The 24,893-nt window shown below is 38.6% G+C and overlaps 1 protein-coding gene across 3 annotated transcripts in view; it reads right to left on the bottom strand.

The window, feature by feature from the left end:
• chm (CHM Rab escort protein) overlaps positions 1-24,893 on the bottom strand; it is a 98,080-nt gene that overhangs the window by 54,899 nt on the left and 18,288 nt on the right. For 2 of the 3 annotated variants that reach the window (XM_072594914.1, XM_072594916.1), the window contains exons 3-8: positions 20,851-20,923; positions 16,048-16,169; positions 13,302-13,743; positions 11,938-12,054; positions 7,428-7,548; positions 3,045-3,267 (exon numbers count right to left, since the gene is read on the bottom strand). In XM_072594914.1, coding sequence (XP_072451015.1) covers positions 3,045-3,267; positions 7,428-7,548; positions 11,938-12,054; positions 13,302-13,743; positions 16,048-16,169; positions 20,851-20,923 — 1,098 coding nt within the window. Of the gene's footprint in view, positions 1-3,044; positions 3,268-7,427; positions 7,549-11,937; positions 12,055-13,301; positions 13,744-16,047; positions 16,170-19,794; positions 19,841-20,850; positions 20,924-24,893 lie in introns of all 3 variants that reach the window. The other variant, XM_072594915.1, reaches the window with a different exon arrangement.

The raw sequence follows: 24,893 nt of genomic DNA, 5'->3' as shown, positions 1-24,893 counted from the left end.
GCCTATTCATGCTCCATAATTCGATGGATTAGTAGGTTCTGAAAATGATTATTTGCCATATTAAAATATACGTGAGTTACATTGATTAATATAATTGTTTAGTGTCATACTTATGTGGATACACCCTACACACAAGCAAGGCAACCAATGTTTTCCATAAGGGCAAGTTGACTTGAAATTAAATTTCTATGGGACTCTATACTGATAAACCAACCCCATCAAGAACGTCATCATATAAAGGACCAATACTAATTAACTTATAAGTCTATCAACTCTCACACTGGGAAATAGCGTCATTATTTGGCCTCTAGCAATATAGATCATGTTTTCAGTTTCAGATAAGTAGGCATTAAGGAGGAAATTTAGTAGTAACTGGTACTGCTCTTACAGTCCTGGTCATCTGTAATGAGAAGCAACACACCTCAGATATACTGAAAACCATTTCACTGATTACTTTCTTCCACGACACAATTACAACACATGACAAAGATTGGCTAGTTGTTGGTAGACAGAACCTTTGTCTACTACATTTGCTTTCAATTCACTAAAATCTGAACACTCAAAATCTAACTACCAACTGTTTTACCAAAACAATGCATATAGTGTGTGTTGTACTTGAATAGATAAGTATAACAGACTAGATGGATAGTGCATTGAAACAGGCAATCAAATCTTGATAAAAACTGTAAAAAGTTATGTTCATTGTGGCAGTAATTGCAACACATGAACATAAAAAAAATTGGAGATGTATTTTGTAATTTTTTCCAAATTATCCATAAGACAGTTGCTTCATATCGACAGATTAACTTGCTTTCGTTTCAATCAGAGTAGAAATTTACTTACGCGTTTCATTTAATGCTGAAGAACTGAGTAAAGTCATTCGCCCAGATTAAAGGGCATTTTACTGTCAAATTTACTGATCTTTGAAAGTACAATTTTCTAGTGTTTGCTAATTATCTAATTTTCTATTAACCATTATTATGTGCATAATATTAGCATGACTAATTTAATTCACATTTTCAGCAGAATAAAAAGTTGGCAGAGTTCAATCACATTTTTCAGTTAAATTCTCCACTCCAATCTCTCACATAGGTTTACATTTTAAAGCAGCCAAGGAAGAATTTAGCTTTTTGCTCATGATTCATCTGAAAACACATCTTGCTCTATACACAATAAAAGACTAACTAATCTGAATAAAGCAGCACAAGATTAATCCTACCACATAGTCTATATCTTTTGGAAGGAAATGGTTGCTAACACAAGAAAACTAGAGACAGAAAAAAAAACTTGAAAAGATTAGGACCATAATTCTACAAATGAATTATGTCAGTCTGAAGGTCTAATCAGTAATGCTCAAAATTCAAACACCACTAATGTAAAAGCTCACCTACATTTATCATAAATTTCCTGGAAATTACATCTGTAATCTGCGACAAGCAAACTTATTTTGGCCAGTTTTTCCACACATATCATAAATGAATTTGTTCACTGCATTACAAATTATAAGGATCAGGTGCAAAATACACGACGTCTCCAAAAAAACCAACATATGCACTTCTGAACATATATTAATTTCTGTGTAACATCCTTGTATGTAATTAATTATGAACTTTCTATCCGCATATTTTGTTTTAAGTAGTAAAAAGGTGAGCCACTGAGTCTGTGGTGTAATCGATAGCAATGTCATTAAAGTAGCAATCAAGAGGCCAAAGCTAAAGTGATGAGGACATTGATTAAACATCAGGGCAGCAGGAGGGAGGAACTTAAATTCAATTAAGTCTCAGGTAGCTTCAGCATCATCATTAACTGTTGAAAAAAAATGAACCTGTTCACAAATGTCATTCAGAGAAGAAAATTTGGTATCCTTACCTTGCCTATATAGACTCCAAACCCACAGCAACATGGTCAACTCTAAAATACCCTCTTAAAAACAGCTTTGAGAGCCACTCAGGTACGAGAGGGTCCATATTTCAAGCAATTTGTCAAAGTGCCAAATATGATACAAGCAGAAACTTTATCCCACAACTCAGATCTGGAATGTACTGTTTGAAAATGTGGTTAATGCAGACATTCTTCTAATATGATTGAGTCAAAATCTTGGAATTCCAGTCTAAACAGCACTATGGACAGCAGCAGTTTAGACAGGCAGTCCATCACAACCTTCACAAGGCCAATTAGGGCTAATCAGAACAAAGATGACCCAATGAGCAATGCCCATAATTTGTGAAATGAGAAAAGTTAAATAGAACGTAAAACTTTCAACAATTGAGCTACTTTCTTAATAACACTAACCGACAATAACAACTTTTAAAAAGTTACTATAAAAATTCAGGAATAAACAGATAAATAAGAGGTTTAAAATACTTAATAGCTTGCTTCTGAACTGGATTTTGCTTCATTCTTTTTAATATTTACATATTTAGTGAATAAAACCATAGATCTTTTATGCTTTCATTTTTTTTTGCTTTATCCATTCACAGGAAGACTGCATTTGTTGCCCATCCCTAATTTGCCCAGAGGGCAGTTAAGAGTTAACCATATTGCTGTGTGTCTGGAGTTACATGTAGGCCAGATCAGGTCAGATTGGCAGTTTCCTTCCCCAAAGGACATTAGTGAACCAAATGGGCTTTTCTGACATTCAACCATCGATTCATGGTCATCATGAGTCTTTTACTTCCAGATTTTTCAAGAATTCAATTCAAATTGCACCATCCACCTTGGTGATATTTGAACCCACGTTCTCAGAACATTATCTGGGTTTCTGGATTAACAGTACAGTGATAATACCACTAAGCCATTGCCTCCCCCATTATTATGATGCTATGCATCATAATGATTTTAGAAGACAATTAAATTTTAACACTCATTTGGTCATCAATTTCTAAATTTACAAAATATGCTAAAATACTGCCCAACTTTAACCTAACCAAAAAACTTTTCTTGTACTCACTTCAGACATTTGCTGGAACTCATACAAATCTCAAATATGAAAATTATGAAAAGGTATACAGAGTTTTCAGATATCAAGAGTAAAATCTACACACCTGCAGAAGCATTGTGGTATTTCTCCAACACCATACAAGGGAAAGAGGAATGGCGTGTTCCCATAGCGTCCAAGGCACTGTAGGAAGTGCTGAGTTGCTTTGAGTCCCTCTGTGGTCAAAGCAATTTCAGAGACCATAGCGATGGAATGCAGAATGAAATGTTGTAGATTTGGAGTTAATTTCTTTGTCTTCAAATAATCTGAAAACCTACTGTCCTGAAAGTCTGTGGATTAAACACAGCAAACAAATTACTTTGTATTTTGTTTCATTCAACCAATTTTCAGATTTGATATCTCGATTTAAATATCAAAAGCATTTTGGGTACTGGTTCCAAAAGACCTAAAGTCAAAAATAACCAGAAATACAAGTGCGCTTACAGAAAAATACCTTCATCCATAAAATATTTAGTTGGAGAACAGGTTTAAGACATTTGAAGTGGTGAAGTTGCATCACATTTTTAAAATTAAGGTTAGCAGCCAAGCGGGAATTGTGTGTGAGGTGGAGAAATAAATGAGTAGCCAAAGATCAAGATGAAAAAGGTAGGCATGATTAAAATTGTCTAACTGTTTTAATTCAAAACATATATTTGAGACAGTGGTGTGGGAAAACAGGTCAGGTAGCATCGGAGCAGCAGAATAGACATAAGCCCTTCAGCAGGACTGTAGGTAGGAAGGACGGACGGAAGGAACCCCAACATACACAAACGAAGTTGCATCAAGACACTATTCAAAAGGGCCACAACACACTGCAGCACACCAGAACTGCAAAAAGAGGAAGAGGAACACCTATACAATGTATTCGCCAAAATACCCGCGCAATTTCATCAACAGATGTCTAAGGGAAAGACAACGGAATGAGGACATGCCGCAACCCAAAGGACTAGCCACACTACCATACATCAGGAGTATTTCTGAACTGACAGCCAGACTACTGCGACCACTAGGACTCATAACAGCACACAAACCAACAGCCATGCTCAGACAACAACTCACCAGAACGAAGGACCCAATACCCAGCATGAGCAAAACCAATGTAGTGTACAAAATCCCATGCAAGGACTGCAGAAAACACTACAGAGGACAAACAGGAAGACAGCTAACGATCCGTATCCATGAACACCAACTAGCCACGAAACAACATGACCAGCTATCCTTAGTTGCCACACACGCAGATGACAAGCAACATGTATTCGACTGGGACAACACTACTATTATAGGGCAAGCCAAACAGAGAACAGCCAGAGAATTCCTAGAGGCATGGCACTCATCCACAGATTCAATCAATAAGCACATCGACCTGGACCCAATATACTGGCCACTGCAGCGGACAGCTGGAACTGACAACCGGAAGCAGCAGAGACAAGCCACTATAAATACCCAAGGAAACTTCACAGAAGCACTTCACAGGAGGCTCCCAAGCACTGAGGATGTCACCTAGACAGGGGACGAAACGTTTGCAACACAAATTCCCAGCTCGGCGAACAGAACCACAACAACTGTAGGGCATCACCAACCACGTGAGCAGGGAAGTTGCGATTGTAGAAGGTGGTGGTCACCTTGGACTTTGTGGTGGAATTGGTCATCCTGGGAACACATACAGCAGAGGCAGAAGAATTGGAAATAGGGAATGGCGTTTTTACAGGAGCTAGGGTGAGAGAAGGTGTAGTCTAGTAACTGTGGAAGTTGGTGGGCTTGTGGTATAGGTCTGTGGTTAGTCGGTCACCAGAGACGGTGATGGAGAGCTCCAGGAAGGGGAGGGAGGTTGCCAAGATGGTCCAGGTGAATCTGAGGTCAGGGTGGAAGTTGTTGGCACTGACCTCTACACTACTGAAGCCAGGCGCCAATCCGCAGATACCTCCTCCTACTGCCCCCTTGACCATGACCTCACCTCCCATCACCAAACCATCCACAACCTCATCACCTCTGGGGATCTCCCATCCACAGCCTCCAACTGCAATGTCTTTGAACCCCGCACTGCCCGATTCTACCTCCTTCTTAAGATTCACAAACTGGAAAGCTCCAGTCAACCGGTTGTCTCAGCCTGCAACTGTCCCACCTAACTCATCTCTTCCTACCTCGATACTGTCCTGTCCCTCTTAGTCTAGAAACTCCCCACCAACGTTTGTGACATCACTCACACCTGTCACCTCCTCCAAGATTTTCGTTTCCCCAGCTCCCAACACCTCATTTTTACCATGGACATCCAGTTCCTGTTAAAATTGATCAGCCACGACAAAGGTCTTCGAGCACTCAGTTTCTTTCTCTCACACTGTTCCAACCAGTACCCTTCCACCAAGGATCTGATCCACGGGTCCTCACCCTCAACTACTACTCCTTTCAATCCTCCCACTGCCTTCAAGCCAAACGGGTAGCGCCATGGGCACCCGCATGGAACCCAGGGGCTATGCCTGCCTGTTTGTCGGCCAGGTGGAACAGTCCATCTTTTGCAGTTACACCGGTGCCATCCCCACCTGTTTCTCCACTACATTGATGACTGTATCGACACCGCCTTGTGATCCCATGAAGAGGTTGAACAGTTCATCAACTTTACCAATATCTTCCACCCCAACCTCAAATTCACCTGGACCAGCTCGGCAACCTCCCTACCCTTCTTGGGCCTCTCCATCACTGTCTCCTGCAACCGACTAACCACAAACATTACTACAAGCCTGCTGACTTCCACAGCTATCTACACTACACCTCCTCCCACCCTACCTCCTGTAAAAACACCATCCCTTATTCCCAACTGCTCAGCCTCCGCTGCATCTATTCTCAGGTTGACCAATCCCACCTCAAAGTCCCAGCTGGCCTCCTCCCTGCACGATTGCAACATCCCTTCCCACATGGTCGACAATGCCCTCCAGCCCATCTCCATTTCATGCACTACTGCCCTTGAACACCACCTCTCCTAATGCAACAAGGACAGAACCTCCCCCAGGTCCTCACATTCCATTCCACCAACCTCCACATACAACGCATCATCCTCCGTCACCTCAAATCGGAACCCAGAAATATATTGCCCTCCCCATTCCGAAAAGACTATTCCCTCCACGAATCCCTCATCAGGTACCCCCACCCTCCACCACCACCCCCCACTCCTGGCACCATTCCCTGCCACCGTAGGAAGTGCAAAACCTAGGCCCACACCTCTCCCCTCACCTCCATCCAAGGCCCCAAGGGATCCTTCCACATCCTTCAGAAATGTACCAATGTCATCTACTGCATCTGTTGCACCCAATGTGGTCTCCTTTACATCGGGGAGACAAGACATCTTCTTGCAGACCATTTAAGAGAACATCTCTGGGTCACCCACACCTACCGCCATGTGGCTGAACACTTCAACTCCCCCTCCCACTCCTTCAAGGACATGCAGGTCCAGGGCCACCTCCACTGCCAAACCGTTACCACCCAACGCTTGGAGCAGGAATGCCTTATATTCTGCCTTGGAACCTTGCAACCACACAGGATAAATGTGGATTTTAATAGCTTGCTCATTTCCCCTCCCCCCACATTATCCCAGTCCCAAACATCTAACTCGGCACCACCCTTCGGACCAGTCCATCCCTGCCCCCCTCTGACTTATCACCATCTCCTTCGCCTTCATACACCTATCACTTTCCCAGTTACCTCCACAACCCTGCCCCCCTCCCATTTATCTCTCAGCCCCGACCCACAAGCCTCATTCTTGATGAAGGGCCTATGTCCGAAACTTCGATTCTCCTGCTCCTCAGATGCTGCCTGACCTACTGTGCTTTTCCAGCACCACACTCTCGACTCTGATCTCCGGCATCTACAGTCCTCACTTTCTCCGATGTATTTGAGACCGTGAGGTTTTATAATTTAGCTTCTCCTGGCTTTCAAAAATTTCAGTACTGTAATAGCATTGGCTATGGAATCATAGCACATGACTTGAAAACTTCCTCAGTTGCTTCACCCAGAAACAGGCAGAGAGAAAGAAAACAAGAGAAGAAAGGACAGACAGAATAGTTTTCTTGGAGATGCCAAAATCTAAGGATTAACTTAACAAAAACAACTGCCATTAATGCAGGACTGCAATGTGAAAAATTAACTATGATATTACACACTATCAGAAAGCCCTATTTAACACCCCTTGTGGGAAAAAAAGTTGACACACATATACACTGAAAAGTTCTAATAGGAAACAGACTATCAATAAAATATACTTGAACATGGAAGCGAGCAACATGAAACTATGTATTTCAATACTATAAATCACAGATTTTTTTTCAAAAGTTGGGGATCAGTATACAAAACAACAGGGGATATGCGGATAAAAGTGGGTCTGCAGTGAGCGCACAGTTCCTCAAGCACAATGGCAGAAGCTTAGAAATACAGCGTGGCCTTAGCCATAAAAGTACAGTACCTAGGTATTCATCTGGGTGTTGCTCATATTCCAAACAGAATGTAAGAAATTTCATCAACATTCGTTTTTCCACCATAGTGAGCTGTTTGCTGGCAAACACATCTGCTCGGGAACACGGTACCTAAGAATGATGGGAAAAAAGTTAAAAGGGACTATAAATTTTAACTTTAGAAGAATACAACAAAAATGTAAGCTATCAGTTCTTGAAAATACCAGCAACATGGATTTTTTCCCTAACACAAAATCAACCATAACCATCCTCTTGGTATGAAGATTATTTTCGGTTCCTAGGATATCTTAAAAATAGTTATTACTCTAACAAGCAGACCTTGTAAACAGGTTTCAAAAGTAATGGGCTGCAAAATTAACCTGCATTTCGAAAAAAATAGTAAACAAAACTCCTGTAACTCCTTTCACGGACATACACGGTACATCAATGCAGCAAAGTAGTCCTTAGTGAGCCCTAATTATTTACCTCATACCTAAAAATTGAATATCTACATCTAATAATAAAAAATACAAAATTGCTAAACAAGGTACCTTTCTAGGTTCAGTTGACTAATATAAATGTACAATTTGCTTTGCAACTCAGCAAAGTTCAGCAATTTTTAAGTGAACCACTCAAGGAAATTACTACTATGTCGCTAATTCATCACAATTTTATGGACTGTTCTGTGAATTTAATTCTAAAAATGAAGTGCAGCAGTAAGTAATTCTTCATGGTTTAAATTTTTGGTTATGGTTAATTCTGACATTTTGATGGATTTTCCTTTCAATCAGAAAGAGAGAGAAATATTTTATATCATTCAGTTATATTAATTTTGGGAACAATCAGGTCCTGACAACAAACTGAACCTATCTTAACATCCTATTAGGAGAAATATCCATGATATGCCTAATTTATAATTGAAGTCTGACTCATCAAGTAAGCTGTCTCAGTCATATGCTGGGCAGATTTGAAGTCAAAAATCACAATTCAACCATTTCCAGGACTATATTGTTTGGATAATACTCAAAAGTAGTTGTGTTTATGAAGGTGCTCTTTTCTACTGCATCATCCACATTCCTGCACCATTATTGGGAAAGCAAAATCTCAATTTTAAAAATCATCACCTGTGCAATAAATATTCACCTCTCAAATAAATCTATAGTTTAAAATGGTTAGCGCCCAGTAGCTTCATCACAGTTGCTCGAAAGGGCCAGCTTGGTAATCAAAATAAGAAACCTTACATTCATATTAATTATTTTCTACATTATCATTGAGTGTCAACAATTGCCTGCACCAGCCTCTATTTCTGAAGTTATAAACAAATTCATTAACAATGTTGAGCCGGATTTCTGAAGAGTGACAATCTCATGCTGGGTCAGATGCTGGGCAGGTTGAGTGCCAGGTGAGCAGAGATAGTGCATTAAAAGGGTAGGGTGTCAGGGGGACAGTAAGTGATCCAGTATTTAGGCTAGGTTGGATTTAGAGTAGGATTTTACTTCCTTTGGGAGTCAGGCCAAACAAAAGTCAGGTAAGGGCCTGGAGGTGGGGGTAAAGGGAGTAGGTCTCAGAGGTGCAGGGGAGACAGAGGTGGGATGGTGGTTGGGGTGGGGGGGAGATGGGGGGAAGCATGTGTGTGCGTGCATGAGTGTGTATGTATTCATGTATGTGATGGGACCCAGGGGGAATGGAAAGGACGTCAGTCAGGAACTGGGAATAGGAGTCTGGAGTCTGGGAGAGATGCAGTTGGGGGTGCTGGTTGCAGGGCAAGTCAGTTGAATAGGAGTTAGGATATTTAACAGTCTAATCTTCCCTGAATGGTTGGTTACTTAATTCCATGAAATCCATTCAAATCATTTAAATTGGATGGGTCCAAGCATAGAGGTATTGCTCAGTGGAATCTTCAATTTCCCCAGCAATTCCTTCAGAGTCCGTCATGATAAGAATTCTACAGGGTCTCCAGATGAAACTCCTATAAATACTGGAGTAACTACTGTCTGATCATCAGAAAACCTGAGCTATTATTTCTGTTCAGACCATAAAGCAATGCAGTCATAACATATCTTGGCTGCATAGATCTGGTATATGCAATCTAAGATTCTTCTGTGCAAGAATCAGGGTGGTATGGGGGATCAGTGGTTCGCACTGCTGCCTCTCAGCACTATGGACCTGGGTTCGATTCCGGCCATGGGTGACTGTGTGGAATTGGCATATTTTCCACATGTCTGCGTGGGTTTGCTCTAGGTGCTCCAGCTTCCCCTCACAATCCAAAGATATGCAGGTCAGGTGAATTGGCCATGCTAAATCATCCATAGCGTTCAGGGATGTGTAGGTTAGGGGCATTAGGCAGGGGTAAATCTAGGATGACAGGGTAGGGGAATGGGACTGGGTAGTTAAGTCTTTGGAGGGTCGGTGTGGACTGGAGGCAAAAAGGCCTGTTTCCACATGTGGGATTCTAAGTCTACTCAGAAGACTGCTTTAAAAGTATAGCACAAAGATTGCAAAAGTGAGAAGGTAATGCAATCAATTGACAAAATTAAAGCACAATAAAGTTTCTGCAAGAGGAAGAAAAAATTAATTTACCCACTCAGTACATATTCAGATTAACAAACCCAGAAACATCAGCATCTCACTTTAGGGTTTGGCTACAATGACTTGTTACAGTTTTATTTATGACAAATTATATTGACAAAATATTTTATGCAAAACAAAAAGATCACTGGCAAAAAAAAAGTGTCTCAATCAGCAGAATAAAACACAGCACATTTTTCATTTGTTCCTGATGTCTACTAACCTAGGTTACATGCTGGATATAAAGGAACCTAGAGTCAAAATAAGCTTTCAAATCACAGATGGGAGAATTATATAGATGCAGCACCAAAGGACATGGAAAAAAATAAAGGACTTATAACTGTTATATGAGTTGAAATACTTTGATTGAGACTAAATATCATGTACAGACATTGCAAAGAGATAACAAGTTTTTTTTAATGTCACATCAGCCCTTATTTTAGTCAAAACGTAATACTTCCTGGAGACTAGCTGTGTCAATGTTTTAATATCTAACTCATCATTTTGCTAATAACAATATAATCCTGAAGAACTATCAACACCATGAACTATGATTCTTCCAATGCATTAACAAGTTCCTAAAGACTTACAAATATTTCAGCCAATTGAAAATATTCAATTCTAGATTTAATAAAATGCAAATATCTGCAAAAATGTAATTCATTTTTCAGATAAAAGTAGCAATTCAACAATGAAAACGGCAAAAGAAAACAGAGTGTTGGTGATGAACAGAAGCTCTCATCAGGCAATACCATGTGAAAAGCTTATTTCATGTATTGCTTCTTCTCTACTTATGCTGAGGCAGAGCCTTCATTGTTACTTTGTGGGTTTGAGAGCTATTTGGGGTTATGTGTCAGCTATAAATATTTCAATCGTTTATGGGCTATTAACTACAGTTGCACTAGCTAAATTAACATTTCTGAGCATTTTGATGAATAGCTGCATGAACCTCAGAAATAAAATCAGATACTCAACAGCAAAAAGGAACCCAAATTAAGAAGTTATGTGCACCCACCTATTGCTGCACGCCTTCTATATTTGCTCCCTATCTCACCTCTCCCTGAACAGGGCTTCTCTTTCTTTAATTGCCTTTCAACTTCTAATCACATGTATTCTCAGTCTTTATAAATAAATGACTTCAACATGGACAGAGAGAGCACAATCTTGGAAACAGGTCAACGACACCAATGAGCGAGGAGGAGGATAGGAAAATTTATCATAAAAATGCTTGCATCATGCTAATGGGATTAATACCGGCATGTGAAATTTGACTTGACAAACCAAACGATAACACATTTTGGGGGAGCTAAAATTAAGAAAGCAAATACACATACAATGGAAAGATTCTTAAAGATATGGGTGAACAAGACTCTGAGATCAGATACATAATACTCTGAAAGTATGAGAATATGCAGATAGAGAATAAGCATAAAAATCTACATTCCCCCTTTGTCCCTTATAATTCAGCAGCTATGAATCAAAACATGACTGCCTGCTTTTAAAAACATTAAATTCAAGCAATGCCTGAAAACATAAGTGGGACACAAAAGAGAGAGATAATCTAAATACAAGTTCGATATTTTGCTATTTTGTTAGTAAAAGCACAGCATTCATATTTGCTACAAAGAAAATTGTACAGTGAGGCCCAGATATGGTAGTCAAAAGAAACCCTCTCCAAATTTATAATTCAAAGTTTGTATTTATTTCGATTAAATACACATGCAAAGTTGTGCTCGATGACTTGCTACCTTCTATACTTTAGGTTTTTTTCCACATCATGCAGCTAAAATATTTGCAATACAATCCACAAGGCAATGACACACAGACCCACCTTTACCCTAAAACTTAAGGCACTCTAGATTTTAAAAGAATGCACTGGGGTTCATGCATTTGACTGCACCTCACCCAAAGTCTATTAATTGCAAGAAACAATTAAGAGAAATGATTGAATACCTGTTCAACCTTTCCTCCTTGAAAAGTAAGAATCCTGGTAATATTTTTGAATTCTGCATACCGACTGACATTGGATTTGATAAGAAGGTTGACCAAGGAGCCACAGGAATACAGAAACTGGAAGAACACAAACGTACTGATTACAGTTAGCCAGGCTTGAAACTCTAGTTTTCAGATCACCGTAATGGCCAGATACTGCATCAAGTTATAGGGTATTTTTTCATCATGTCAAAATTTATACCAAAAGAAAAACAACTTAATAGAGAAATCACATTTATGTATTTACAGCATTATAACATGAAAGGAAACTGAAGAATTTGCTGTTCTTTCAAACCACGATAAATCTTATTCATATTAAGGTTTATACAGGCCACAAAATGTATTTCACATTAAGAAACATTCAAACTCTTTTGCTGATCCTTCACTTTTACAGGATTATAAATAAGGAGATTAGAATTCTCAAAATAGAAAACAAATACTTTTGCATGTTAGTTGCGATGCAAACTTCAAAGACAAAAAGACATGGAAGTTAAAAAAAGGCATTTTGCATGCCTGCCTTCATTACTCAGTTCTTTGAGTAAAAGGAGTCGAGATGTTATGTTGAGGTTGTTTAGGACATTGGTGAAGCCTCTTCGGCAATACTGTGACCAGTTCTGGTCACCAGTTACAGGAAGGATATTATCAAGCTGGAGAGGATTCAGATTTACCAGGACGTTGCCGGGTATGGAGGGCTTGATAATTATAACAAAAGGCTGGATAGGCTGGGACTTTTTAAACTGGAGTGTTGGAGGTTGAGAGACGATCTGACAGAAGTTTATAAAATAATGAGAGGTACAGGTAGAGTTAGTAGTTGCATTCTTTTCCCTAGGATGGGGGATTTCAAGACTTAGGGGCCACACTTTTAAAGGTGAGGAGTGGAGAGAGATTTCAAAAAGATATAAGCAGCAATTTTTTTAAACACAGCGGGTGGTTTGCATGTGGAATGAATTTCCTAAGAAAGTGGTGGATGTGGGTACAATTACGAAGTTGAAAAGACATTTGGATAGATATGAATAGGAAAGGTTTGGAGGGATATGGGCCAGGAACAGCCAAGTGGGACGAGTTTAGTTTGTGATTATGTTCGGCATGGACTGGTTGAACTGAAGGGTCTGTTTCCATGCTATATGACTATGTCTTTCTTTCTTCCCACCAATAAAGAGAACACTGATGGCTCAGAAGGACAACAGAGGAAAAGCAATAAGAACACAAAACTCTCTGCTTACGAGCAAACCCAACAAATCTCAAGTCTTATTTTTAATTGTAAGCTGAACTAGGAAATTTATGTGAATGCCATGAACAATTAGTGGGCAAAATCAAATTGCTACCTTGGAGGTCAAGTCGATGTTAAATTTCCTGCCATTTTTTACAATTTGTGAATAAGTTGTTATTTTTTCTTCTTTCTTCACTTGTTGATCGGAGGCATCAATAGATTGGTCTACATTGCCAGTTTCCACTTCAATTGTAGCTATACCATCAGCAATCTCTTGTGTGTCCAGAGATATTTCAGTGGCTACAGATGAAGGAATATTGCAAGAACATGGTTTGTCCTCGGATTCAATTTTCTCAGCAGAAACTTCCTCCTTAGAGTGTGAGGAATCTTTGTTCTCTAGAGGAGATTCTGCATCACCACTGCTTAGAATTTTTTGTGTTTGATTTCTCTCATCTTGATTTTTCATTACTGCATTCGCTGCTCCAGTGTTAGAATCCATATTTGATTGCTTATTTTCAAGAGCTCCTACTTCTGTAACATCTTCCTCTGTCGTTGTGCTATCAAATGTAAAGAAAATACAAATCAGAAATACCACAAAACACACTTTGATCCTCATCCTTCAGTTCAGTGATTATGGTGTTTGTACACAGGTTCAAATCAGTAAAAGGCAATTAGAACTGATAAGGAAATTCTTCTCAATGTGGAATGGTGTATGATATTAGCGAAATTCCATTAAAAAAATTAAATCCGATACTGTACTGAAGGGATGAAGTACAATGGTTGAAAGTTTGACATATAATTCTTGTGATCTTCATAAAACTTTGCAGTGAGCCACTGAGCTGAGACCGCCTCCAAACGTCGCATCACAAAACAAAAACAACAGAGGCTCTCCACTCTCCTCCCCTTCAGTTCATCTTGACAATGGAAGATATACAGTTGGTAACTTCATACATTCAACAAGTAATTCTAAAAGCTCCACAAGCATCAAGCGTTGGGTGAGATATTGGAAAGGGAAGCACAGACAAAGTGCAAGTTTATTTTCCAGGTACAAAAAAAACAGACAAAATCAAAAAGATAATTTAACATCTTGCATGCAGGAATATGCCAAAGCAGAATTTCATGTTACATCCATCCTCTAGAATATACTCTAATGAAAATATGCAAACAGAGCATAATTAGGATCAAGAATTTAAAGTCACCAGATATTGATTCATCAAGATATTCACTGTCCAGGAGAATAAACCTTCGATTTCATGATGAATTTCTTGGTCAACTGACGCATAAAATAATGGCACACGCTGCCTACTCTTATTTTACTTGGAGAGGAGGTCTTATGAAATGTAACAAACATAATGTAATTTGGATTATCAACAAAAACATGCCAGGGCTGATTGCAGAATTTTATTTTCATATTGACATGAGCATGGGAGATCAGTAAAACATAATTAAGTTTAGCTCAAAAGGCACAATATGGCTTCAAGCTCATCAAAATGTACCAATATGATCAAGGACTTTGCAGACAGAACAAGTCAATTTTTTTTTAAAATTGGCTTTGATTTAGACAATGGCGTATCATAAATGAAAAAGTTTTTTTTAAAAAGGAGCATTGAACAATTAACTCCAGGATTTAGACCAGCAGCCAAAGAAGTGTAAGTGAAATCAAACAGCCTCAAACTAAAGGAGTGCAAGACTTACTTTAAGAAGTCATGGCTGCATTAAAGAGTAGCAGATTACTAACGGTGGAGTTGTGCTCAAGACATTTGTCTTGCGCCCACAGCATAAAGCCATTTTATATAGATGGTTTCCCAGAAGCAGAAACCTGTGTCCTTAACCATGCACATGCTTGGGACCCCAAGGTTTAACAATGGATTTTTAACCAGGAAATCGTACCAACCACAACTTGTGCTTATCACTGTCTCTCTAATAAGAAAGCATCATGTCAACACAGCAAAATACGTGGGCTAAAACTTCTTGTACACATTTTTAGAAAGCATAAAAAAAATCATTAAACAACAAAAGGAGAATCAGCCTTAAAAAGTGTTTACTAATAGGGAAAGATTGCACATCTAGACTATAAAGAACAATGTGCTGATGCAAAAGCTTTGGCTGACTTTCCAGATATGTTTTTGTACAGGTTGTTTTTGTATAGGTACAAATCATATCTTACCAGGTGAGGTAACAATGCCTAAAACGTGAACTTGAAAATCAAGTATAAAGGATACAACAATGACAGGTTTCAATTTCAAATCAGCTTTACATAATAGTATTCAAAGCTGCAAAAGTAGCTCAAAGTTTATTAAAAAGTCCCTAGCAACTATCTTCACCACTTCAGAAAACATCATGCTGACATGGACTTCAGAGAACTCATTGGTACTTTGTTAGCTCTCCAGCAAAGCAGGAAGAGGTATCAGAAATATTCTGATAATGTAGAAGAATTGTGCATCTATGGCTGCAATTTACCACAGCAGAATGATTTCCTTCAGGCTTATAGCTTCAGGCTTATGACAGGTGTGAGCACCCAGAATGTTAAGGAAAATTAAGTTAAATTGGCTGAGCTCAATGCAGACAAAGGTTACTTCCTGATTACAAAAACATCTTTTACTATATTTGCATTTTAGCTATGTTATTTTCTAAATACAGAAGCTGAATTTTAGCAATTTCATCCCTCCGCTTCTCCTGGTCTTTCAGCTGTAAACCGGAGGGAATTCGTTCTGCTTCAGTAAATCGTGTGCACAATTCCACATTTTCAGGGTTTCTCTGAAACAAAATTTCACACTCGTGCTTGCAGCAAGAATTTCTGTCTGCCAGAGAGACATCCGCATACTAGTTAATGGACTGAAATCTATGAATGAAAAACACACCTTGCATAGCAGAAGACTTCCAAATTCTCAATAGATTTATCCACCAGACCAAGTTGAATGACATCTTCTCCTTCTAGTATCTTATCTTTCCAATTAGCTTCTGTTGTGTCAGTAGTGTGTTCCTGATGTAGGATTGAAAATCAAACTAATGATAAATCAGAACTGACAAAAGAATAACTGTTCATACTACAGCTTTAAAAGTATGAGGAATTAAAATGTATTGATAAACACAAGCATAAAAAAAAGGTACTGCGAATAACTAATAGTAAAGATGTCATGTCTAAAATGCCAATGCTTGAAAACTTTCAGTATGTCATGTGATCACTAATATGGTCATTACTCAACTTTTACTTGTAAAAGCAAAGCATTTCAATCAAAAAAATGTAAAATCATGCCATAATATTCAATTTTAGATAATTTTCATATCACAAAGTTTTAAAAGTATGAGGAATTAAAATATATGGATAAACACAAGCATAAACATTAATTTTTTAAATCAGTGCCAAAATTGCTAGCTTTTGTAGAAATGGTTCACGTTGACCTTCCAAAATAAAAAGTGTTCTCTTTTTTCAATGTAAATTCACTTGGATTCGCATTGAAAGGTATCACGAGCATGTAATTTTAATGTAATATTTTAATAAAGGCAAAACGTGTGTATCACACAAACACATACACACACACTTTAGTCATGAACAAAAAGGAACCATTATTGCTAAAGATATCAGCATTGTGTCTCTTGGGCATATTGCCATTATTGTTGCACAGATGCATCATCTGGAGGTCATTCTTTTGAATGGTCAGTGACAGGAACTAAAATTAACTCCACTTGCCAACTTTTTAAGCAAGAGATCCAATAACTTTCAGTTATTAAATTAAACAAATTTAAAAATAAACATTAAAAAGTTTTGTTCATATATTCAGAATACATTGCAGCTAATCTTAAAATAATATTCCACGTGTTAATTTATGTTTCACAGAACTGGAACAGCCATTTTCACAATGCCGAATACTACCAACAGGAAGTGCACAAAAATACACTTCTATTGTTACTCTAATTATAACATAATATTGCAATGTGCATCACAGAAATGTAACAAGAAAAAGGTCACCTAGCTGAAGACTAGGACAGGTAGCAAAGAAATAGCATACATGTCACACTAACATATGTGGCAAAGTTGACTTTTCAGCTCAGGAGATTAAAATGCATTCTTTTCATATTGCCACTCAATGGCAGAATCAATGTTTGCAGCCTAAAATGTTGCCAGACAACATATGACCAAGTTAGCAGATATTTGCAATTTTGATAGCCACTAAAATGTTACTGGAATGGCAGTAGCCTGGAAACTCTAGTGTTGCACTGTCATGGCTGCTCTCAGCAAAATATAGCAAGGAAAACAAAAGCTAATAAAACATGTGATAAACTCCAATTTATTGGCTTGTAGCCGAAGAACAATTAGTTCAATTTTTCACATTTCTTTTGTAAATCACTTTTCTTTCATTCTTCTCTCCTCTCCCACTTCGGTAAAAATTGGGTAATAGATTAATATTGCATGCTCAATACAAAGTAAACCATTAATTTGTCACAAAACTACTTACTTCAAATGTAAACTTCTATTTCTTGTAACGATCCTTACAAATTCTGTGGGAGACTACCAATTTAGTGCACACGCATACTGGAGTACTGACACTTACACCATTAACACAAATGAGTTGAATCAGAGTTAGCATTGCCCCAAAAATCATTTTGTGGCAATCAATTTGTAATCTCCTTTCAGCCCAACCGTAACATTTTATAGACTACGTGAAAGGAAAAACACTGAATTGTTACACAACAGAGAGCAATAAGCACATTAGGAGGCTTTTCTTTTTACATAAAAGGGACTTTGGAAGGAACTCAGAACTGCCATGGCTGGGTCATTTAAAGAATGAGCTTCACATAGCAGTGGTATAATGAGATGAATAGTAGGTGCCTTTCCCGACTGTGGGGGATTACAAGAGTAGGGGGTGTATTTTTAAGGTGAGACAGAAGATTTTAAAAAGAAATGAACTTCTATAGGAAGTGGTGGACATCAGTACAGTTACAACGTTTAAAAGATATTTGGGCAAGTACATGACTAAGAAATGTTTGAAGGGATATGGGCTAAACACAGGCAGGTGGCACTACTTTAGTTTGAGATTATGGTCAGCATGGACTGGTTGGACCAAAAGGGTCTGTTTCCATACTATATGATTTTCACTCTAAACTCTACCTAAGTCAATCTTATACCATCATTTCAAAAAAATCTCAATGAACCTCAACACAGTAGACAAAGCAGGAGACAAACATTAAGGCAAAACTCAACAGTTGAGCTGAATAAAATGTTGAAGCATTTAAAAACAAAAAGGCTTGTAAATCAACATCCGAGAAAGACAGAACACATGCAGTTTGGAAATGGTGACAGTGATAGACACTTCATTACATAACAATAACTTGGACTTAAAGTTTTGGACTAACAAGTTTGCCAGTTGTGGTATATTTGAAACTTGTTAATTCTTATAAAGTATAACTGTTGTTTTGATGACGGAGGGTGAGGGAAAATTCTTGAAATTGAGAAAACTGTTCGATCAGATGACTTGAAATTTTGAAGACTCAGTAGTCAGATAGTTACTGCAATTGTATCCTAAAGGAGTACTGATTTGAGCAGCCTGCACTGCTATTCACAACTCCCAGTATAGCAGTACCCACAAACAGCCTAGATCTGAGATCAATGATGAGTGTGAAAAAAGTAAAGTTTACTTTTGCTGTGTTAATGTTATACAAATAAGCTACAAGATGAGAAGGCAAATATTACCAAACAGGACAGTTGAGTAGCATATTGGAGCCAAAGGGGTTCACAAAAGGAATTCATGAGGTTACAGCACGTGCAGCATACCTTCAACAAAACCATTCAATCCTCTAGCATCTAAAAAGATTCAACGACAGCAGACTTGCGGAACCCCACCATACGTAAATTCCCCTCCAAGTCCCATACCATTTCTGATTTGGAAATATGTTGAGGGGAGGTGGTGGTATAGTGGCAATGTCACTGGATTAGTCATCCCAGGTAAATGTTCTGGAGACAAAGGTTTGAATCCCACCATGGCAGATATTGAATTCTGGTTTCACCAAAATGTTGGAATAAAAAGCTAGCCCAATGCAACTATGTGAAAAACATTTGAATGTTGCAAATAAATCTGGTTCACTAATGTTCTTTCCTCAATCTTCCAGGAGGCAGTCACAACTCTTAGCTTGTGCTGCATTTTCAAGTTGGCAGGCTTTGATTACTGGAATACCACAAGGATCGATGTTCGGACATCAGTTGTTTTCAAACTATATTAAATGATTTTGATAAAGAAAAAAAAATATCAAAATTTGCTGATAGTGCCAAGCTAAATGTGAATGTAAGCCAACAGAGGAACAGAGAGACTGCAAAGAGATAGTGACAGATTACGAGTGGGCAACTAGGTGGTAGATGGAGTATAAGTTAGAGAAGTGTGAGGTAATTGATTTTGCTCATAAGATTTTTTAAAAAATTTTTTAAAAAGGAGTGAAGTGAAATGTGCATATTTTTGCTATTTGAAGAGACTGGGTATGTTCACACACAAAGAACACAAACAATTGGCACATAGGTAAAACAAGCAATTGGGAAACCAAACATCTTTATTGCTAAGGAGTACAAGAAGAAGAAAGTTTTGCTACAATTGTACACAGTTTTGTTAAGATCATACCTGGTATACTGTGTGCAGCTTGTGTCCATAGTTAAGGAAGGATACACTTGCGTTGGAAATAAATACAGTAAAAAGGTTAATAGATTAGCCCCTGAGAAGACAGGGTTATTGTATGAAATCAGGATTATCCAATGATAACAGGGGTGAGCAAGCTGGCTTTATTCTCTCTGGAGTTTAGAAAAAGGAGTGGTGATCACACTGAAACATTTAGGATTCTAAAGTTCTGACAGGTATTCTCCTACAGAATCTAGGGTGGGCATAATTTCAGGACAAAGGGTTCCATCACAATGATGGTCAGCTCCTGGAACAAAAGAAAATCCAAAAGTGCCACATTTTTCTCCTTTATTACTTTTAGGGAAGGGTGACCTTGAACAAAATCTCTTCAGAGCTTTAAAGCTGCCTTTAGTATACCAACATGTTGTCTGTGAAATTTCAGGGTGTGGTCCTGCTTGCTTTTTCAGCCTGAACTGCATCCAACTCCACTTCTCAGAAAAACAACAGCAGTGTGCAGCAGACAAATTTTATGCTCCTGCACAATGAATCTAATGTCATTCCCTGATGAAGAGATAAGTAGCATGCTTGGAAATATCACCTGGTGATTTAAAAGCACAGAGTTTCTGAAAAAGCCAAGCAGGCCGACACCCTGATATTCCACAGACAACATGTTAGTATACTAACCTAGGCCAGCTGCATGGATTCATTTTGTGAATGACCTAGACTTGAAAGCATATTCTGGATAGGAGATAGCAAGTGTAACTGAGTAAAAATATGGAAAAGCAAAAACTTCAACACAACTGGTTTTTGAAAAAGGATACAAATATCATGCACACAATCTAAAATGTACTTTAATGTCCCACAGCACCAGAATACCATTTTAATCAGTGATCACATGAGAAAACGTTTTTCTTGATGAAGTAGATACTTTATGCATAAATATTTTAAATAGCTAGAACATACACTCAACATATATTCATGTTCACCTAATTCAAGAAAGTGCAACTACTAAGTTGTATACTGTGATATTTCACACAAGCTTCCAAATAAAACATGACTTACTTTGCATTCTTTGATCCAAGACAACAATCCAGAAAAGCTGAAACTTGCCCAGGTGCCTCCATAATAATTCCTCCTGCATAGAATCCAAAATATTATTAACAAAGTTTAAGACACCAATTCTTTCAAGATACTTTAGATTTGAAATTTTAAAATCTGCGTTCTGTTACTCCTCGTGTGGTCACATTGACTTGTCAGTCTGACAGTTTGGTTGAACTATGTAAAAGGTGTGCTTAATTCAAATAATTAGGTACATCATTGCACAAGCCATTAGTCTTAGACCCATTTAAACAGTGACAGCATATGGTATTATTAAATATCTTTGTGCGGTCAAAACAGAGGCATCTGCAATTAAAGGCTGGTAAAAAGGACAGACATTTACCTTCTGATCCATAGCATCACCGAGGTTTAGTTGAAAGTTTCTTAAATTCTCAGAAAACACGAGCTATATTTAAATTTCAACTGGTCAATTAAAATAAGGAAAGTAACACTATTCTAAATATTTAAAATGGCAGCCTACTTCATGAGACGACATTGATTGTCCACGTTTTAAATTTCGATTTTACTTTCACTTGTGCTTTAAAACACACAACAAAAAGTGAAAAAAAAAAATCTGCAACTGGATCCTTAGTTTCCTGACCCACAGGCCACAATCAGTGAAGATTTGGGACAATATTTCATCCTCACCAACACTCAACACTGGAGCCCCCCAGGGGTACATACTCAGCCTCCACTCTACTCACTAACCCCATGACTGCATCGCCAAAGACCAGACTAATGCCAATTACAAGTTCGCTGATGACACCACCATAGTCAGTCGAATCTCAGATGGTGATGAAACAAACTAGGCGGGAGATGGAAGACCTGGAAAAAGTGTGCACTGAGAACAACCTAGCTCTCAATGCCGGCAAAACCATGGAAATTATTATTGACTTTTGGCAGGATGTTACTCATGCCCCCCTACACATCAACAGCACAGAGGTGGAATGAGTGGAGAGTGTCAAGCTCCTGGGAGTGGTCATCCACAACAAGCTTTCTTGGACTCTTCACATGGATGCACTGGTTACAAATGCCCAACATCTCTTCTTCCTCAGTCAGCTGAGGAAATGTGGCATGACAGTGAAAACCCTTGCCAACTTTTATAGGTGCACCACAGAGAGCATTTTGTCGGGTTGTGTCGCTACCTGGTATGGTAACTATACCATTCAAGATTGGAGACGGTTAGAGAGATGGGTGAACTCAGCCCAGACAATCACAAAGGCTAACCTCCCATCTATAAAATCCATTACCAGTCCTGCTGTAGAGGAAAGGCCGCCAGCATTCTCAAAGATCCATCCCACCCTGGCAATGCTTTTCTACAATTTCTACCATTAGGGAGAAGGTAGAAAAGCCTGAACACGCACCAGCCGGTTTTGAAACACTTTCTACCCTATCGGTGCTAGAATACTGAATGGACTCAAAGTCTTCACATTCGCCTGTACCTATGTTTTTGTTTTTGCCGTTATTTACTTATCTATGCTACTTAACTCTGATCTGCCTGTATTGCTTGCAAGACAAAGCGTTTCACTCAGTACATATGACAATAATCTCAATTCAATTCAATTCAAATAGCGCCAATTTGAATCATTTAAAAGAAAGAAAAGATATGGCTTGAAGAGGTTCCATCAGTCCTGAGCCAGCTCATCACTAATGACGTCTGCACCAACCATTTGTCACCATCTACACCAGACTCAACCAAAGTTGCCAATCCTCAGGCGCCATCTTTACCACTGGTCCAATGCGGCTTTTCCACCACCAAGCTGCCTCCTGTGCTGGACCCACCAACAGAGTTGCATCTCTCTGCGCTGGGCCAACCTTAATGTTACTATGATGCCCTCTGCCTCCGCTTCACCGCTACAAGTACTGGACCCAACCAAAGTCACTGATCCTCAGGTGCCAGCTTTCGCCACTGGGCTTAACTTGTCGATGCTACTTCGGCAGATGTAGCAAGCACTGACTCCAGGTCCGCTGCTTACTCTGGAAAAGTAAGGGCTCACTCTCACTGTCCTCTGCACCCTGGCCTGGCTGAAGACCACTCAACTTGCCGATGCATTGCAAGCTCAGGACAAGGTAAGTAAGTTAACAAAAGGAAAGAGGGGGGGAAAAGTAAGAAAAAGAGCAGTTGAAGCGGACAAGCTCCAGCACAGAAGTCCTACTCTGGTACTACCTTGAACCGGCACACATCCTAAAACTATTTGTTTGTGTTTTGAGATTTGGATTGCTCCCAACTTTCTGCCATCTAAACACACTCACTTTTGGGAGTTAAAACAATAAATCAAGATTAAATCAGTAATCCATTTCAACCAAGCAAGGCATAAGCACAGCAAGAGGATAAATTTTATTAGTTATTTTTCAAATCAATCTATTCAAAGATGTTTATATCTCAGCAGCACTCCTGACTCAGAAGTAGGGACAGTACCACTGAAAGACAAAAGCCCCAATTGATTTTCTATTTAGAGGGAATTATTCCAGCTGCAAACTTTACTTTCATTCCATCCACTGAGTAAAATCCTTAGAAACCCAATTACATAATGAGATATTGTATAAATCAAATTAAGCACTTCATTAACTCTTAATTATTTTAGCCCCAGTGCTTAGAAGATTTACTTTTTCAGAGTGTATGATCTGTTTCTGCTGGAAATAAACTGTAAAATGTGTTATGAAGTCAGACAGTAACCCTGTATTTCTCACTAGTTTAACAGAGCTCTTTATTTAAAACAATTAACTCCATAAAGCAGACAGATGAATTTGATAGAAATACACTAAATGCTCATACAAGATCAGTGCATCTCCAGCTATATTCATGAAAGTAGACTATTACAACTTCGAGGGGGAGAAATGGGATTATTTCAGAACACACTTCCCCAAAAGCAGGAAGAAAGAAAAAAAGAAGCTTGATATAACAGTGGAAGAATAATTCAAAATTAATATATATAGCTTCAACAAGAAATAAGTCAAGAAAATGGAAATTCACATCAGCTGCACCAAGATAAAAGCTTTGCATTTCTCAACATTTCACAGGCTAATTGCACTTTTCGACAAGATCAGTACCAAGCGACAATTTAGCTTTAGCAAATAATGAATACAGATAAGAATTCACAAATCAGTTTCATTTAAGCACTATTTAACTTCTGCTATAACAATCAAATTCACAGAATTGCACGAACACGCAACAGAGGATTTGCAATTCAGCCAACTGGGTCAATGCTGTCTCTTAGCAAGAGCTAGGAGAAAGCAAGGACTGCTTAACACTCCAATATTATTGCTGACCCCCTATCACTAGGTCTCATAAAAGGCTTGTTGATTGCAGATAATTTGGGACCATCTGCTTGACTATACCAAGTCTCCACACACTTGGACTCTGGATATTCTTGGAACTATCTTGGTATTCTGGAGTCAACCTTCATAATTTTTGCTACATAAATATAACTGAAGATTCTTGTAGTGATTCTTCTTCACTTCTTATTCAAAGAGAGGCCTACTTGTACACATATTCTTAAAACATTGTGAATTCAGTGGTCTTGCACGTCTCTGATAACACTGTGGATGAGCATGTTGGCCATGTAAAAAATGAATACCCCTTTGCCTTCATATATATCGGACACTGCATGTTGAAAGATTTCTAGCGGAGAGGATATGTCGAACGGACGTTGGTTAGAACAATACCAATTGAAAGGCATGAATGTATGTTGTGAGCAACTTGGATTCTTGGTAAAAGTGTATTTATCAGATAGTGGGATTGGCACAAGACTGTCATCCAGAAAACATTGGATGCATTTCCTTTGAATCACTATGTTTAGCTGTGTCAGGTTAGCACAAAACCTGTTGATAGTCCCCAAACCAATCACTAGTCCTGAATACCATTTTGTCAGTTTGATAATGGGTGAGATTACATTTTGATGCAGCATATCAAATTATGTCAAAAGATGTAAACAAGTAGATGCATTTAAAAATATGGGAAGCAGAGCAATATAATCTCACTTCAGCTTTCTCAAACCCCAAACCAG

This window comes from Chiloscyllium punctatum, chromosome 25 (assembly GCF_047496795.1).
Source record: "Chiloscyllium punctatum isolate Juve2018m chromosome 25, sChiPun1.3, whole genome shotgun sequence".
Taxonomy (NCBI): domain Eukaryota; kingdom Metazoa; phylum Chordata; class Chondrichthyes; order Orectolobiformes; family Hemiscylliidae; genus Chiloscyllium; species Chiloscyllium punctatum.
This window is presented reverse-complemented; position numbering and strand designations above follow the sequence as displayed.